At 48.2% G+C, this 18015-nt stretch overlaps 1 protein-coding gene across 3 annotated transcripts in view; it reads left to right on the forward strand.

The window, feature by feature from the left end:
- The window catches only part of DNMT1 (DNA methyltransferase 1), a 45751-nt gene that overhangs the window by 16470 nt on the left and 11266 nt on the right, over positions 1-18015 (forward strand). For all 3 annotated transcript variants that reach the window (XM_034998651.1, XM_034998652.1, XM_034998654.1), the window contains 18 exons: positions 815-849; positions 1875-1959; positions 3661-3695; positions 4416-4497; positions 6371-6405; positions 6728-6773; positions 6868-6948; positions 7020-7129; positions 10424-10542; positions 10821-10913; positions 11515-11666; positions 11825-12012; positions 12116-12299; positions 15090-15187; positions 15402-15549; positions 16643-16758; positions 16940-17144; positions 17223-17356. In XM_034998651.1, the coding sequence (XP_034854542.1) occupies positions 815-849; positions 1875-1959; positions 3661-3695; positions 4416-4497; positions 6371-6405; positions 6728-6773; positions 6868-6948; positions 7020-7129; positions 10424-10542; positions 10821-10913; positions 11515-11666; positions 11825-12012; positions 12116-12299; positions 15090-15187; positions 15402-15549; positions 16643-16758; positions 16940-17144; positions 17223-17356 (1946 nt within the window). The remainder of the gene's footprint in view (positions 1-814; positions 850-1874; positions 1960-3660; positions 3696-4415; positions 4498-6370; positions 6406-6727; positions 6774-6867; positions 6949-7019; positions 7130-10423; positions 10543-10820; positions 10914-11514; positions 11667-11824; positions 12013-12115; positions 12300-15089; positions 15188-15401; positions 15550-16642; positions 16759-16939; positions 17145-17222; positions 17357-18015) is intronic.

The following is an 18015-nucleotide window of genomic DNA, read 5'->3' on the forward strand; positions in this document are numbered from 1 at the left end:
GGGACTTGATTCCAGGACCCTGGGATCATGACCCGGGCCGAAGGCAGCCGCTTAACCGACTGAGCCACCCAGGCGTTCCTCCCAGTATCTCTTCTTGTAGAGAATGGTCTGTGATGTGTTTCTTCTCCACATTATCAACTCCTGTGGTCTCTTCACAAAATGTGGGGTTTGAGGCTGGATACAACTCGATGTTTTCCAGAGAGATGTGTTTAGCTCTTTAAGCTCAGGTTCCAAACGGTGTGCTGTCAGTGTTTGAGCTAGAGCACTTGTTCAGAGTGGGCCATCCTGCTTCCTGCCATTATTATAGGCCCCTGGTTTTGATAGCCAGTTGTCTGTGAGGTTGTCCACACTTCCTAATGACGGGTGATAGAAGGGTTTGGGGGTAAAACACTTGGATTATAGAACTCTTAGATCCTGCGACTCCTGCCTGCTTACCCCACCAGAAATAAACTTGCTGTCTTGAAGATTGTCTTTACTCGCACCAGCTAGCTATAGGATCAGTTTAGGTTTTATTTCCACAGAACACTTACAAAAAGATCAGGGAGGGACGTCTGGGTGGCTCAGTCAGTTAAGCATCCGACTCTTGGATTGAGCTCAGGTCATGATCTCCGGGTTCTAGGATCGAGCCCCCGTGTCGGGCTCTGCACTCAGCACGGAGTCTGCTGGAGATTATCTCCCTTTCCCTCCGCTTCTCCCCTGCTTGCTTGTATGTGCACGCGCTCTCTCTCTCAAATAAAATCTTAAAAAAAAAAAAAAATCAGGTCTAAGTGAAGAAAAATCAACTAGTTTTTTTTCCTCTCCCCTCCTCCCCCAGGAAGAAAAGAGGCTCAGAAGTCAAACCAAAGAACCGTAAGTATAGTTAACATGCCTTTGTACTTTCTACTGTGAACTTAATTGCCAAAATAAGTGCTCTGGTAGAGAGCTGAGTGGACAGGGCATTAGGTGTGTAAGTTATACATGTGTGGAGATGGTTCTGCTTGTGGAAGGTCAGACCACCACAGTGAAAGCAGGGCTCAGTTGACCTCAGCTGATCTTGACCCCAGGCTCTTCCTCTGTGGTGGTCATACAGCAAGTGGTTTGTCAGGTGGCGGTAAAGGGCATTGAAGGAGCGGCACTGTTCCTTACCCACAGCTGTGAAGACACTGTGTAACAGACTGTCGCTAAAGCCCAGTGGCTTAAGAGATAGCATTTATTTAGCTTAGGAGTCTACATCTTGATGACTGTCAGCTGATCTTGGCCAGGTTTGGTGGGGATGACGGGGAGGATCTGCCTCTTCTTCATGACGTGGCCAGCCTGGGTGTGCTTTTGTGGCAGTGGCCGAGTGTGAGGGCAGAGGTGAAAAGCACTTCAAGCCTCTGTTGACCTCCACCTGGCTGAAGTGAATGTTGAGACTGGGCCTTTGTCTCGGGCTGGGCAGAACATCCAAATGGAGTGGCAGGGCCCTGTGGCCAAGATACTATGTGGAGAGTGGCTTTCCATGGTTGCTGGGGCAGATTGCACATCAGACCAGCTCTTGTGAACCTCTACGGGGTGACCTCAGGGCCACTTCCACTGCAGGCATGTTCCCATCAGGTTACAGGAAATCAGTGGAGTCCTAGTGTGTGTGTGGCGGGGCGGGGGGGGGGGGTTGTTTGTTTTTGTTTTAAGCTACTGGTGTGTGTCAGCAGCATCTATATGAAACATTGATGGCATTTCTAAAGATCCTAAGTTCTGAAGTAATAAGTGCCTTCCGGGTTTCCTGCAGGGAAGACATGCCCTTCAGCTGGGAAAGCTCTAAGTCCTGGGAGGAGACTGTAGTCCTCAGTGGGGCTGCTTGCCATGGCGTCAGGCTCTCTGAGCTGATTGGGGTGTGTGTATTTTGTTTTGTGTGACAGAACACCTAAACCGAAGTCTAAGGAGGAGCCAGACAGAGAAGGAAGAACTGGAATGCAGGCTGAAATGGATGAAGAAGAGGAGAAGGTAAAGACTGAATCTTGGTTTCTTAAATGTCACTTTGCTTCTGTTCCCCTGTGGTTGAGACACATGGCATGGGGCAGGGCTCTGGGTTCAAATCCCGCCCTACCTCCCCTCAGGCAACTCTGGGAAAGTTACCTAATCCCCCTCGTGGGGGTTGGTGATTATCGCTGCATGTCAGTGAACGTTTAGTTGTTTATCCATCACAGTGGATAGGGCCTGTGTGTGCCTTGACGAAGGTATGCGTAAGAAGCCTCCATGAGAAGGCTTGATCTGTGTCCCCTAAGACACATCAGCCATACCTGTGCTGCTTAACTGGCTTCCTGAGTTGAGTCTAGGTCTCTCCATCCTGCCAGCCTCTTGAGTAGTTGCAACACAGACCCCCATTTCAGCTAAGTGAAATGTCATAAACTCCAAAGCATTATACATGCAGCAGGGCTGGGCCTTCATAAAAATACAGAATGGCGGTCCTACTACCTGAGCTCCGGGGGCGGGTATTCACGCCGTTGGGGCTGCTCTTCAGGCAGTGTGGTTCCTTCCAAGAGAAGCTGAACTGGGATAATCCCAGGATTGTCTCTGTGGGTTTTTTTTGTCTGTTGAGATCTAGACAGTGGAGACCGAGGTCACAGACTTGCTGGGTCATGAACTTCCTTACTTCCGGCCTGGTTGGCAATAGGCATCCATTCTCATTCTGTGGCATTTGACCCTTTTGGTGTCACCTCCAGCTCGCTCTGCCGTCTTCTTGTCTCTCACCTTTTCTGTCCAGATACTGGTTATCTTACTAAAGGTGCTTGCCCGGTATCCCTTTCCAGGCCCTCTAGAGAGACCTTAGTGATGGTGTCAGAGCACTCATCCCCCGCAGACAGAAACTGGCAGGAGCTTTTGCTTCACGGTAGAAAGGGATGGAGGGGTCCCACATTTGACCCTTTCTAATATTGTTAGCTTTTCTATTTTAATAAATCCACTAATAGACTTGTTACTCTATGAAAATGAGCTCAATAAATTTCAGAGGGTTGTTTTTTTTTTGTTTTTTTTTTTTTGTATGTATGTAAGTTCAGAAGGTGCTAGATTGTATATAACAAGGAGTTGGTGACTGTTGGGAATTCTTTTAATTGATTTTTCCCCCCCATATTGGATTGCCAAGTTTTGTCCTTGTTTTTTTTCCTGCTGTCCTGATGCCTGTCTGTATGACCTCTTCACTTCTGACCAGATGAGAGCTGGAACTGCCGGCGTTCTGGCCAACAAAAGCTAAATGGCTGTAATATTCCCTTTTACGATGAGCTTTCCTGGGACTGGGTTGGCTAATGATGGCCCAAAGCTGGCCCTCTGCTCCTTTTTATAAAGTTCTGTTGGAACACAGCCGTGCCTTTTCACTTCTGTATTGTCTCTGGTTGCTTTTATGCTATAATGACGGGGTTGAGTAGTTGCAACACAGACCGTGGGGCTTACAAAATCGAAAATGTTTGTTTTCTGAGTCTTGATAGAAACCATTTGCCAACTCTTGGTCAACTCTTGTTTGGAGGGGGTAGGGAATGGAGTTAAAAATTGGAAGTCTCATCACTAGTCTGTAGATCCGCGCGGACTTTTCCTGTTCTCCAGTTCCACAGCGCTTCGATCGTTAACTGATACTTTCAGTTTGGTCTTGCTCTTTTCTCAGAAACTAACTTTTCCCCTCTTTCTCTCTCCTCCCCTGCTTCACCCTCTTAGGATGAAAAGAGACCCAGAAGTCAACCCAAAGATCTGTAAGTGGTTGAAATGCTTGTGCCTTTGTGCTGTGCTTTGTGAAATTTTCATTATTGAAATTATTGTTCTAGAGATCTGTGATGATGTAGAGGTTTACAGGGAGCTGCTGATATTCTTGGAAGATTGGATCCTTTCGGGCAGGGTTGGATAAGAAATTAAACTGGGCCTCATCCTTACTCCTTACCCTCTGCCACTTGGGTAGCCGTCCCATCCCCTGCACAATCTCATGTGTCTCTTAGCTTCCAGCGTTTCTCATGTGGCCTGCATCGGAGGGGTCACAGGGGGCTTCTGGGGGCCTTCTCTTGGGGTTACAACTTATCGATGCTCCTTTTAGGGCCACCATCACAAGGGGCTTTCTTTATTGAATGGGAAGAAAGAATCTGTTGCCCAGATATTCTGAATATTTTGCTTTTCAATAGGGAGGCATTAATCTGTGGGGTTTTTTTGTTTTTGTTTTAAGATTTTATTAGAGAGAATGAGAGAGAGAGAGAGAGAGAGAACACGAGTGGGGCGGGAGGGCAGAGGGAGAAGCAGGCTCCCCACTAAGCAAGGAGCCTGATGTGGGGCTTGATCCCAGGACCCTGGGATCTTGATCTGAGCTGAAGGCAGACGCTTAACTGACTAAGCCACCCAGGTTCCCCATATTTGTTATTTTCGATATGAGTTGGCAATATGGTTATTCTGAGCAAATATTTGGCATATATTTATTTACCTAATAGAGCTGCCAAACGGAGACCTGAAGAGAAAGAACCTGAAAGAGTAAAACCACAAGTTTCCGACGAAAAAGATGAGGATGAAAAGGTAAGCTCTTATTTTTCAATCCTGCTGTATTTCCTACATCCCAAAGTGATTTTTTTTTTTTTGAAGGTAACTTTTTATTATGGAAGCATTCACGCATACCCCAAAGTAGGCAGAATAAGGTAGCAACCCCTTGTGTTCTCATCCACCTGCAACAGCTCTCAGCTCATAGTCCAGTGTTTCAGTCCGTTCCTCCCCAATCTCCCAGCCTCCCTCGCCCCTGGATGATGCTGAACAAATTCCAGATGTATTACTGAAATATTTACAGAAGAACTACCTGTAAGAGGAAAGGACTGTTCTTAAATATCACCACAAGACCACCATTAACACAATGTCCAGGTCTAGTCTGTTCAAATTTCCCTGCCTATAAAAGACAGTGGAGACTGAATCAGGACTCAAACGAGGTCAGTACAGTGAATTTGGTTGGTATTTGTCCTGTCTCATCCAGAGCTGTGCCCCTTCCCCTTGTAGTTTATGGAGGGAACTGGCTTACCTGTACAGTTTCTGGGTTTTGTTTTTTTTGTTGTTCGCACCCCTCTTTTGTTAAGCATCTCCCTCCAGCCCTGTCTCCTACAGACTGATGGTTAGGTCTGGGGGCTTACCCAGAAGCCGGTCCTCTGTTTCCAGTGGACTGCTGAGGTGTTGCCAGGTGCTTCCTGTTGCATCATACCAGAGGGCACGGTTGTCTATTTATGGTTTTAAGACTGATCACTGGGCCGGTGTGGTCGCCCAATCCATCCTTTATAAAGTCCCTCTCAGCTTTTCATTCGAGGTTTTTAGCAGTTATTGCTTAAGTCTGTATCACTGGGAGTTGCAAAGTGGTGATAGTCCAGTTCTCTCATTCCTTCATTTACCCAAAATAATTCTAGAAAGAAGTTTCCCCTTTCTTTATGGTGGCCCAAACAGACTAATATAATACCATAGTCCGGGTGGTTTAAACAACAGATGTTTATTTTCATAGTTCTGGAGACTCAAAGTCCAAGATGAAAGTGCCAGCAGGGTTAGTTTCTGGTGAGGCCTTTCTTCCTGGCTTGCTGATGGCTGCCTTCTCACCATGTCCTCACAGGCTCTTCCCTGTGCGAGCGTGGAGGGGGAGTGTGCGCCTGGTGTCTCTTATAAGAACACAGTCCTATTGGATTAAGGCCCACCCTTATGACCACCCTTTTAACCTCAGTCACCTCCTTTAAAAGCCTCCTCTCCAAATACAGCCACATTCTGGGTTAGGGCTTCAGCTTGAAATTTGGGGAGACTTAATTCATTTCATAGCACCCCTCATCAGTTGTTGACTTATGAGGTACTGCTTGTACAAGAAAGCTAAGCATTTTAATTTTAATTTTTTTTTTTGAAAAAGATTTTGAGAGAGCGAGCACAAGCTGGGGGGAGGGGCAGAGGGAAAGGGAGAAGCAGACTTCCTGCTGAGCAGGGAGCCCAACATGGAGCTCGATCCCAGGACCCTGAGATCATGACCTGAGCCAAAGGTAGATGCTTAACCAACTGCCTTTGGCTCGGGTTGTGATCTCAGGGTCCTGGGATCGAGCCCCACATTGGGCTCCCTGCTCTGCGGGGAGCCTGCTTCTTCCTCCCTTGCTCCCCTTGCTTTTGAGTGCTCACTTGTACTCTCTGTCAAATCTTTAAAATAAAAAACAAAACAAAACGGTCTCTGTTAGGAGTCTGTTAAGGAAGGCTTTCATTATAGGAATTTTGAATATAAGACTTTATACACCGCAGATGGCTGGGGTCTCACTGGGTCCTTTGACTGCCTTCTTCCCTGCCTCTGACTAGGTTTTGTGATAACCATGTATATAAAATTCCGAAGCATTATTAAGATATAAAATACTTTTGTACTCTTCACTCCTCTTTCATTCTCTCTGTTTAGGAAGAGAAGAGACGCAAAACTACATCCAAAGAACCGTAAGAACTTATTTTTGTCTTGGTAAAAGCAGGTCACATTAAAATTCTTGTTCTAGAAAGAAAAAGAGGTTTTTAGTGAATTTAGAGCAGCCTTAGCTTAGCTTTGTATCTGATTGGGTCTGTGAGCTCAGGATCAAAACATTCCAATTCTGCGTGAGGCAGGTGCCCTCTGTGTGGTAAGGGTGGGGAGTGGACCCAGCCCCTTGCCCCTGAGGCAGCAGCTGATGCTCATCTGTGTTGGTAGATAAGGTGTAGCTTTGGTAGATTCTTACATGTTCTGATAGGATTAAAAAAACCAAACCGTCTTGTGCTTTATTCTCAGAACTGAGAAAAAAATGGCTCGAAACAAAACAGTAGTGTCCTCCAAGGTAAACCTATAGCTGGGGGTAAACCCAGTGGTACAGCACCAGTGGGGTTGCCCAGAGCTGGCCCTCTGAGCGCTGCTTGTGTTCATGCCCCCAGACCAATCCTCTGAGGTGTGTGCAGTGTGGACAGTACCTGGATGATGCCGAACTAAAGTATGAACAGCATCCTCCTGACGCAGTAAGTTCGGCTCTGCTCCCAGCCTTCCAGTCCCTGTCTCTGCTGCTGCCTAATGGTCCGATGTCTCTCAGGTGGATGAGCCACAGTTGTTGACAAGTGAGAAACTCTCCATCTTCGATGCCAACGAGTCTGGCTTTGAGAGTTATGAGGCTCTTCCCCAACACAAATTGACCTGCTTCAGGTAATGGATATGCTTCTGCTCTTTTGTAATACAGCACTTCCCTGAAGATGCTGAAATTCTTAAGATCCTAGTGAAGTTGTTTGTTTTGTTTTCGTTTGTTTTTTCCCCTTCCCCCATCCTAGTGAAGTTCTTTAGCACCTACCTGTAACATTTCTTAAGTTGCTAACACTTCATGGATAAGAACCACAAAGATAGTAGGAATAGTAGAATTTGCTGTGTGGTTTGTCAAAACTACATGTGTTTAATCTTCAGTCTATACATAGCCTGAAGCTCATTCAAATGAGGGCCAGACATGTGCTAGGTACTGATCTAGGTGTTAGGGATGGAGCACAGCAGGTCCCTGCTTTCATGGAGGCAGAAACAGTTATGCCTGTCAGGTAGTAACAGCTACGACAGATGTGAAAAGCATGGTGAGCAGAGAGGGGGTGGGAGAAAGAATGTTTTTGGAATGGCGGGTATGTAACGAGCAGAGCCCTTAGTGACATAAAGAACAAGCTAAGGGGATAGCTAGGGAAAGACGTCCCCGCGCCCGCCCCCCCTCCCCCACCAGGTGGAGGGAACAGCAGGTACAGAGACTCCGAGGTGGACTCCTGTTGGCTCTGGAAGACTCAGTGATGAGGCTGCTATGGTTGGAGTTGAGGGAGCAGGGGGTCAGGGAGGGGGCTAGATCCTGCAGGGCTTTGCAGGCTGTGGCAATGACCCTGAGCTTTCTTTTTTTTTTTTTTTTTTTAAGATTTTATTTATTTATTTGACAGAGAGAGAGATAGTGAGAGAGGGAACACAAGCAGGGGGAGTGGGAGAGGGAGAAGCAGGCCTCCCGCGGAGCAGGGAGCCCAATGCGGGGCTCAATCCCAGGACCCTGGGATCATGACCTGAGCCGAAGGCAGACGCTCAACGACTGAGCCACCCAGGCACCCCTGACCCCTGAGCTTTCTGAGTGAAGGTCTTGGCATCTGGACTGTGCCTTTGGCAAGGTTCAAACAAACCTTTGAGTACGCAGAGTCTCCATGTTCTTCAGCACCCTCTGTTCCATTCAGCTCCTTCTCGCTGGGGCTGCAGTTACTCTGAGGCTTCACTTTGTGGGAAATGGCTTGAATCCAGGACTAGCCCAGTTTCTTTCAGGCCTTGGCAGGTGCTTTTCCCCTTCCTATGGAGAATGGTGGGGGTGGATTGCCTCCATCACACCTGTTAGCCGCAGGTGGGCATCACTTCCATGACACCCCTGCCCCATAGCAGGTTAGGGGTTCTCTTGCCCTCAGACAAGATCCCCAGTAGGTTTCTTCTGCAGCACATTTCATGCTTCCTGTGGTCGGTGGTTGGCTGTATCTTCCTTTCCAACATGATCAGGATCCTGATCTGTGTCAGGATGCTGTCCACCTACCAGTGATCCTCAAGGCCTGGCCCTCAGCTCTGCCGGTGAAACATGCTGTGTTGATACAGCTGATATCACTGATATGCTCATGTCTCCCTGTTGTGTCTCCCAGGACCGACGCTCAGGAGAGGATCAGGAGCTGGAGCCAGGGCTGCTGTAGTCAGGAACGTCAGAGCTTGGGGTCTCTTGGCTCCCTCCTTGAGAGGGATCTGCTGTAGACTCCTTCCTGTACGGTGGGGTGGTGGCACTAAATACACACTTCCCAGGGATAATGTGCTTCTTAGCCTCGGGCCATTGGAGCCAGACTGCCTGAGTTATTTAGGGACTCTGCCGACCTCTCTGGTACTTGGGCTGAAAGTGGCAAGCGGAAACAAGTCCAGGGCAGGGTCCATACTATGAACTAGTGAGTCCTGCCCCTGCCTGGAACTTAGAACTTCTCCCTGATATCACGCCTACCAAGAGGGCCTATGGACAGCTTGTCGGGCTGGGCACTATTTCTTCCTCTTCTGTAGGTCCACAGTATCCTGTTTTCCCCTGATAAGTGTCCATGTAGCCCACTGGGCTTAAGTCCTGAGGGCAGAGTATGACCCATGTCTATCATGACTGGCACGTAGTAGGGGAGTTTAACTCAAGATGTTCATGTTTTCATTAAGTTCTGTGAGATTTCAGGATGAGGATTTCTGGTTTCTAAGGGCCTAGGCTATGGGATCATGGTGGAGGGTGGTGTTCTCGAGAGCTGCAGATTTTGTGTGGCCTGCCTGGGCCTTGGAGGGATGAGATGGTACCTCTGGTGCAGAAAGTAGTCTTTGAGGCTGGCCTGAACAGAAAGGACCCTCCCCCCCCGCCCACACACACACTCTCTCTGATTTCATGTTCTTCTGAAGTTTGGCATTTGGGTGGTAGGACTGTGGATGCCTTCAAGCTTGAGATTTAACCCTCTGAATGAGGCAGAAGTCTGTCCTTCCCATATCTTTGTACTACTTTCTTTTTTTTTTTTTCTTTAAAGATTTTATTTATTTATTTGACAGAGAGAGACACAGCGAGAGAGGGAACACAAGCAGGGGGATTGAGAGAGGGAGAAGCAGGCTTCCCGCGGAGCAGGGAGCCCGATGCGGGGCTTGACCCCAGGACCCTGGGATCACGACCTGAGCCGAAGGCAGACGCCCAACCGTCTGAGCCACCCAGGCGCCCCCCCCCTTTTTTTTTAAAGATTTTATTTATTTGACAGAGAGAGACACAGTGAGAGAGGGAACACAAGCAGGGGGAGTGGGAGAGGGAGAGGCAGACGCCCAACAACTGAGCCACCCAGGCACCCCTCTTTGTACTACTTTCATGTTATTATATAGTATGCTTTATTATGCCTTTTTTTTTTTTTTTTTTGAGGTGAAACTCCTGTAACACGTAACCATGTATGAAATAGCGTGAATAGGTAAATGCAGAGAAACAAGAGTGGGGAGTTGCCAGGGGCAGGGACAGACTAGGCAGCAGTGTCTGCTTACCAGAGGGGTTTTTCTCTGGGGCAGTGAAAACGTTTTGGAGCTAGATGGAGGCGATGGTTGCACGACTCTGGGTGGAACAGGTCTGAGAAGCCAGTGTTTCTCTGTTGGCGATACGCTGAGGGAAGATGTAGTGACTGCTCCCTTATGAGGTTTCCTGTCCTCCCGCTGTAAGACTCACCACTCTCCTGGTGTCACCCTTGTAGACATCTAGGTCTGCAGACACCAAGGTCCTCTTGATGCACAGGTGGGAGAGTCGGGTAGAACCGTTGGGGTGGGGACACTGTGCTGATCTAGTGTTCCGGCAACCGGAAGGGTAGGAGTCTAGGACTTGCACCTGGGCCCGTCACCTTGTGTCTGAACGGAACTCTGCACCACTACTGCCTTCAGCGGTCGGCTGGTAACGGCTCTCTGTTGCCTGTCTAGCGTGTACTGTAAGCGTGGTCACCTGTGCCCGATCGACACCGGCCTCATTGAGAAGAACGTTGAACTCTTCTTCTCCGGTTATGCAAAGCCAATATATGATGATGACCCATCTCTTGAAGGTAAGTGGGACGCTCCAGGTTCTGTGTGGGACAGAGATCTTAAAAACAAAGCTCACCTCCAAAGCAGTACTCAGCTGCAACTACTCTTCTTCAGGTTGGGACTTAAGACGTGCTGTGGACAGCTGTTAGCACACTCGCTGGCTCTGCGGGCTGCCCGCTTTGGCTGATGAGAGCTGTCAGCTCGGGGGCACTCAGTGCCACTGACCCTTCTGGGGTTTGATGGGAGTCCTAGCTCTTAGTTCATTTCTTTTCAGGAAACTTTCTTTTTCTTCTCTTAGGTGGTGTGAATGGCAAAAATCTTGGCCCTATAAACGAATGGTGGATCACTGGCTTTGATGGAGGTGAAAAGGCGCTCATTGGCTTCAGCACTTGTAAGTATGTGGCCAGTCGGGGACTATAATGGGATCTGAGGGGACCTTCATTCCTGTCCTCCCTGGGGCTTGGTTGGGCTCTGGTGGGATGCCTCAGGCTCACATGAACAGCACGTGACTAACTTGTGACTGTGTGGGAACTAGGTCGGGTTCCAATAGGATGACTTTTCTAGGAGTTACAGCTGGCTCTGGAACTGACCCTCCAATTAGAAGAGAGAGCAGGTCCTATTGTTATAGCTCAAACCCAGACTGAATTCCAAAAAGAAAGATGAGCCAAAATAAGGCCACTTGGCCAGTCTCCTATTCTCTAGCTGTCTCTAAGATATTATTTAAGAAATCTCTACACCCAACGTGGGGCTTGAACTCATAACCCTGAGATCGAGTTGTATGCTCTACTGAGTGAGCCAGCCAGGCACCCCCGTTCTCTAGCTGTCTTAGACCACTTCTGAACGAGTTCACTCTGAATGTACTTCGCATTTTGTTGACTTTTGCGTATGGAACGACTTAGACTATTCCATGGTCTTCATAGACTCATCCCTGCCCTTTGGCCATCATAGTTGCCATTAGATTCAAACCACTTCTTAAAATTTGTTTACTTCAGCTTTTGCCGAATATATTCTGATGGATCCCAACCCAGAGTATGCACCACTGTTTAGCGTGATGCAGGAGAAGATCTACATAAGTAAGATCGTGGTTGAGTTCCTGCAGAGCAACCCAGACTCAACCTATGAAGACTTGATCAATAAGATTGAGGTGAGAGGTTCAGGGTCTTTGTGACCTGGGATTCATGCCTATTTACGTGCTGCATAGATGTTGCTAGAAAACTCACATCTCAATGAGAAACCATTTTTCAGTTTTATTAGAACAGTTTTGCTTAAGCCTAAGAGAAACTTCTGATGTTTTTCTTAAAGACCACTGTTCCTCCTTCTGTGCTCAACCTGAATCGATTCACAGAGGATTCTCTCCTTCGACATGCCCAGTTTGTGGTAGAACAAGTAGAAAGTTATGATGAGGCTGGGGACAGTGATGAGCAGCCCATCTTTCTGACCCCTTGCATGAGAGACCTGATCAAGTTGGCTGGGGTCACCCTAGGAAAAAGGTAAGGATGCGGCAGGAATAAAACTGAAGACATGAGACCAGAGAAGGTAGTGTCATGGGCGCTCCTCCCCAGCCCACTGACACGATGGAAACTTCTGTCCCAGGCGAGCTGAAAGACGTCGGACCATCGGGCATTCTGCCAAAGAGAAGGACAAAGGCCCCACTAAAGCCACCACTACCAAGCTGGTCTACCAGATCTTTGACACTTTCTTCGCAGAGCAAATCGAGAAAGATGACAAAGAAGACAAGGAGAATGCCTTCAAACGCCGGCGGTGTGGCGTCTGTGAGGTAATCTCACTTGGCCTGGGCTCCCTGTGTAATCTGAAGAACTTCTTTCTTCTGGCTTGAGACTCTCCCTGCTCAAATGTCACCCCGAAAACAAAGTTACCTGGGGGGGATTGCATGCCTCATGGGACAGACAGATTGACCGGACAGCTGTGCAAAGAGGTGTGCTTGGGCACCTGGCTGTTAATGCTGCTGTCACTAAAGAGGCTGGCCTCCCGGGTGGCGTTGCTCTGTCCCGATCGCACTGTGTCTAGCAGCCTGGGTGAGTGCAGAGGAAGGCATTACCCCTCAGAGGTGCTGCTGCCACTTCTGGCGGGGAGGACATCCTCCCCGGAGCCTTCTTGTCTCCCAGGAAAGTGGGGACTCTATCCAAAATAGATTTGAGGCCTTTTAAAAGCCCTCTCTTCCTCTGAATTCTTATGTTTACTTCACTCAGGATTAGGGGGATTAATTTCTCCAGTCACCTAGAGCGGAGATATTTTGGTATCTACTACAGGCATACCTTGTCTTACTGTACTTCACAGATACTGCATTTTTTGGGGGTTTTTTGTGTGTAATTTTGGGTTTTGGGGGTTTGGTTTCTTAAAAATCGAAATTCTGTGGCAACCCTGCGTTGAGCAAGTCTATTGGTGCCATTTTTCCAACAGCATTTTCTCACTCTGAGTCTGTCACATTTTGGTAATTCTTGCAGTATTTCAAACTTATTCATCATATGTATGGTGATCTGTGACCAGTGACTATAGTTTGCTGAAAGTTCAGATGATGGTTAGCATATATTTAGCAATAAATAATTTTTAAAGAATATCCTTTTTTTTTTTAAGACCTAAAGCTATTTAATAACACATTTAACAGACTATAGTGTAGTGTAAACATAACTTTTCATCTGCACTGGGAAACCAGAAACTTCATTCGGCTCATGTTACTGTGGTGGCCTGGAACTGAGGTCCGCCTGTACTTGGCTTATTTTGGACAAAAACTCAGATGCAAAAATACCACAGCTGCCTTTAGAACCTGTGTTCACACTGCCTGCTGGACTGTGTTTTTCTTTTGTTTCATTAACAGGAATTCACATGTTCTCAACATTCTTTTGGTTTTATTCTTTTCATTTAACACATGTATATGCAGTTTTCAGAGCTTCTTAAGTACACACAACTGGTATTTCCACCTGTTATGTGTTGATGCAGTTAGATCTAGTTGACTCACTTTGATTTTTTTTTTTTTAAAGATTTTATTTATTTATTTGAGAGAGAGAATGAGAGTGAGAGAGCATGAGAGGGCGGAGGGTCAGAGGGAGAAGCAGACTTCCCGCTGAGCAGGGAGCCCGATGTGGGACTTGATCCTGGGACTCCAGGACCATGACCTGAGCTGAAGGCAGTCGCTTCACGAATAAGCCGCCCAGGCGCCCCCAATTTTTTTTTTTTAAGATTTTATTTATTTGAGAGAGAGAATGAGAGAGAGCACATGAGAGGGGGGAGGGTCAGAGGGAGAAGGAGACTCCCCGCTGAGCAGGGAGCCCGATGCGGGACTCGATCCCGGGACCCTGGGACCATGACCTGGGCTGAAGGCAGACGCTTAACGAGTAAGCCACCCAGGCGCCCCCAATTTTTTTTTTTAAAGATTTTATTTATTTATTTGAGAGAGAATGAGAGCGAGAGAGCATGAGAGGGCGGAGGGTCAGAGGGAGAAGCAGACTCCCCGCTGAGCAGGGAGCCTGATGCGGGACTCGATCCAGGGACTCCAGGATCATGACCTGAACCGAAGGCAGTAGCTTAACCAACTGAGCCACCCAGGCGCCCCCAATTTTTTTTTTTTTAAGATTTTATTTATTTGAGAGAGAGAATGAGAGCGAGAGAGCATGAGAGGGCAGAGGGCCAGAGGGAGAAGCAGACTCCCCGCTGAGCAGGGAGCCCGATGTGGGACTCGATCCCGGGACTCCAGGATCATGACCTGAGCCGAAGGCAGTCGCTTAACGAATAAGCCACCCAGGTGCCCCCAATTTTTTTTTTTTTTAAAGATTTTATTTATTTATTTGAGAAAGAGAATGAGAGCGAGACAGCATGAGAGGGTGGAGGGTCAGAGGGAGAAGCAGACTCCCCGCTGAGCAAGGAGCCCGATGTGGGACTCGATCCCGGGACTCCAGGATCATGACCTGAGCTGAAGGCAGTCGCTTAACGAATAAGCCACCCAGGTGCCCCCAATTTTTTTTTTTTTAAAGATTTTATTTATTTATTTGAGAGAGAGCACATGAGAGGGGGGAGGGTCAGAGGGAGAAGCAGACTCCCCGCCGAGCAGGGAGTCCGATGCAGGACTCGATCCCAGGACTCCAGGATCATGACCAGAGCCGAAGACAGTCGCCCAACCAACTGAGCCACCCAGGCACCCGACTCACTTTGATTATTTAATAGTGTTTCATTATATGAATATCCCAGCTTATCCCTGTTTAATGCTGTGGCAGTGTCCTTGAATGAGGTTTCTTGTGACCGTCTCTACGTAAAAGCAGAATTGCTGGGGTGCGCTTTATAGGTTTAACTTTGGTCTAGAAAACTCCAAAGTGGTGGTGCTGGCTTATCCTTTGAGCTTTGCAAGCTCTCATTTCTCTGCACTCGTCCCAACCCATGCCCTGCTTTTTAAATTTGCTAACCTGGAGGGTGTGAATGGGATCTTGTTCTGAACTTACTTCTCATACTTCACCTAATGAGGCTAAATACAATTTTTTTTAAATTGTAATTCACCGAAAAAATGGTTACCAATGGTTACTAATGGCCGTTTCATTCACTTCTTAAAACTTTTTAGGTTTGTCAACAGCCCGAATGTGGACAATGTAAAGCCTGTAAAGATATGGTTAAGTTTGGTGGTAGCGGACGGAGCAAACAGGCTTGCCAAGAGAGGAGGTAGGTTTGGCTGATGCCGTCCTTGTAGCAGAGGACAATGCCAGCTGGTGGCAGATGAGCTTTGCACAGGACAGGTGGGCTGAGCTATCCAGAGCAGGCAGCCTTCCCTTGTCTAGCGTTGTCACCGGCCTGTCCCCGTTATCTGACTAAAACATCCCCAGTAGGTTTTACTTTATTATGAAAGGGGATTTGCTTATAACACGTGACTTTATAGATGCCCCAACATGGCCATGAAGGAGGCAGATGACGATGAAGAAGTCGATGACAATATTCCGGAGATGCCATCACCCAAAAAAATGCATCAGGGGAAGAAAAAGAAACAGAACAAGAATCGGATCTCTTGGGTTGGAGACGCTGTTAAGGTAATTCTGGAGAAGCTTCTCTTCTTATTGTCACACCTCTGAGAAAAGAGTTGTCCCCTCTGTATAACTGCCAAACCGCTTCAGCAGCCTGAGCCCTGGAGCGGAGAAACCTGCTCATTTGCCTATGAGAAGAGCAGGGCCCATGGGAGAGGCCAAGGCCCTTGGCCATGCACCAGAAATGTTTTTTTTTGTTGTTTGTTTGTTTTTGTTGTGTGCCCAAAGACTCCTAACATTCCAAAGTGGGCATTTGACACTGTCCTGGGGGTGTCAGGCTGGTTCTCCTTCAAAGCTTGTTTCAAAGAGAGCCATCACTGCCCCCACTCTGGCCTGGGCGTGGGGGTTTTTGCGACACTAGCAGATTGCCTCCCTGTCGTTCTGTGATTGTCTGTTGTCTATCTAAGGCACAACCTTTACCAAAGCTGGAGAGCTTTCCTTTCCTTTAGCACTGCTTCCTTGATATCTGTAAGCCGAAGATCCACTCTGTAGCGTGAGGCCTACCCCTGCCAGATGCTGCTGTAGGCCTGGACGTGGCTAAGCCTCTGTGCTGTGGTGCTGATCCTCTAGGACAGGAGAATAGGCACATGGACTGTCCAGCGGGTGCAGGGCTGGAGGGAGGTTGGGCCCTTGGGGGCTTCCCGAGGAGGCAGCCTCTGAGCTGAGACTCAGAAGGTTGGTGAGGAACCAGCCTCACAAAGATGTGGGGGAGAGGCGGGGCAGAGGCCCTCAGGGGGAAACTAGCTTTCCTGGTGGGAGAAGTAGGTCCTCGTGGCTGACAGGAGTTGGGGCTGGGATGTGGCCTTAGGACCTTGGTGCGAGGAGTTGGGACCGGTGCTAGTTAAAATCAAATGCTGGAATCTGCTTTGCTGCTGACACTGAAGGGCAGGGCTGACGAAGAGGGAATGTGAGTGCTCTTCATGCAGATTTCCAGCAAAGGGAGGTAGATGTTTTCTGTAGTAGCCAGGTTGGTAGAGGCTCGTGATTTAACAAAATTATTAGGAATTAGGCTTTTATGCAAAGTAATAGGAACAGGTAGGTGAAGCAGAGACTGGACCTTCAAACCCATCCTCACCTGAAATGAAGCTCTTGTTTTCAGACTGATGGGAAGAAGAATTACTTTAAGAAGGTTTGCATCGACTCAGAAACCCTGGAAGTGGGGGACTGTGTCTCTGTTATTCCAGATGACTCCTCAAAACCGCTATATTTAGCAAGGTTTGTACCTTTTCCTTTGCTTGACTTCAGCACACATTCTCTTAGACAGCTAGGAGATGCTTATGTATGGAGCGCAGCAGCGGCTCTTTGCTAGGCTAATTGCAAAAAGAAAACACAAGTTGCCCTAAGTAGATTCAGTCCAGATTTGCCAGTCAGGTGAGTGACTTTCTTCGGACTCCAGGGTCACTGCGCTGTGGGAGGACAGCAGCAATGGGCAGATGTTTCATGCCCACTGGTTCTGCGCCGGGACAGACACAGTCCTCGGAGCCACGTCGGACCCCTTGGAGCTCTTCCTGGTGGATGAATGTGAGGACATGCAGCTTTCGTACATCCACAGCAAGGTGAAGGTCGTCTATAAAGCTCCGTCGGAGAACTGGGCCTTGGAGGTGAGTGCCCAGCGCCCCTCGCGTGCACTTCCCTCCCTGCGTGGGGTCATGGCTGACACCGGGTCTTTGTGCTCACAGGGAGGCATGGATCCTGAGGCTCTGATAACGGAGGATGACGGAAAGACCTACTTCTACCAGCTGTGGTATGATCAAGACTACGCGAGATTTGAGTCCCCTCCGAAAACCCAGCCAACAGAGGAGAACAAGTACAAGTGAGTGCGGGCCGGCCACTGACTCTCATGTGCTGCTGTCTGGCCGGGTTTTTCTCCCCCGCTCATCAAACACCAGCCCGACTTGGTCACGGTTGCTTTAAGTGTATGGACGGCCCGGGCGCGGAGTTACCTTCGTGAGAAGCTCTCCCATCCGGCAGCAGAATGTGTGTTTTTGTGTGCTTCTCGGCCTTTGTGCTACAGACCTTTCATGTTTCTTTGTGTTTCTTAGAGGTTTTCTTTCATAAGTGATACCTCTGATGCTGCTTTATTCTAACTGGTGAGTGACTGCTCTTAGGGAGGCTTTATAAAATTTTCTCTAGGTGTTCAGTGCCCCGTGCCTTCCCTTGTAACCTCTGTACCTCGCCGTTTGGACTCAGCATGGCACTGGCGCCCCTCCAGCCGCAGCGAGGCTGATGGGGTGAAGGCTGGGAGGCTGCCTTACGTGCTTCTGGGGTTTCTCCCGTCGGCCTGCTGCTGCCTTTTGACTTGATCTCCAGTGAAGGCCATGTCTATATAAGCCCTTTATGGGCTTATTGATGAGAAATAATGAATTTTACCAGCTAGCTTTTCAGCCTATAGAGAGAATGGTAGGAGACTCCTTCAACATGGAGTTCTGACTGAGCCACTCTGCATTTTTGCTTGTGGTGTATTCGTTATCG

This window comes from Mirounga leonina, unplaced genomic scaffold (assembly GCF_011800145.1).
Source record: "Mirounga leonina isolate KUSES-001 unplaced genomic scaffold, KU_Mleo_1.0 Mir_94, whole genome shotgun sequence".
In the NCBI taxonomy this organism is placed as follows: domain Eukaryota; kingdom Metazoa; phylum Chordata; class Mammalia; order Carnivora; family Phocidae; genus Mirounga; species Mirounga leonina.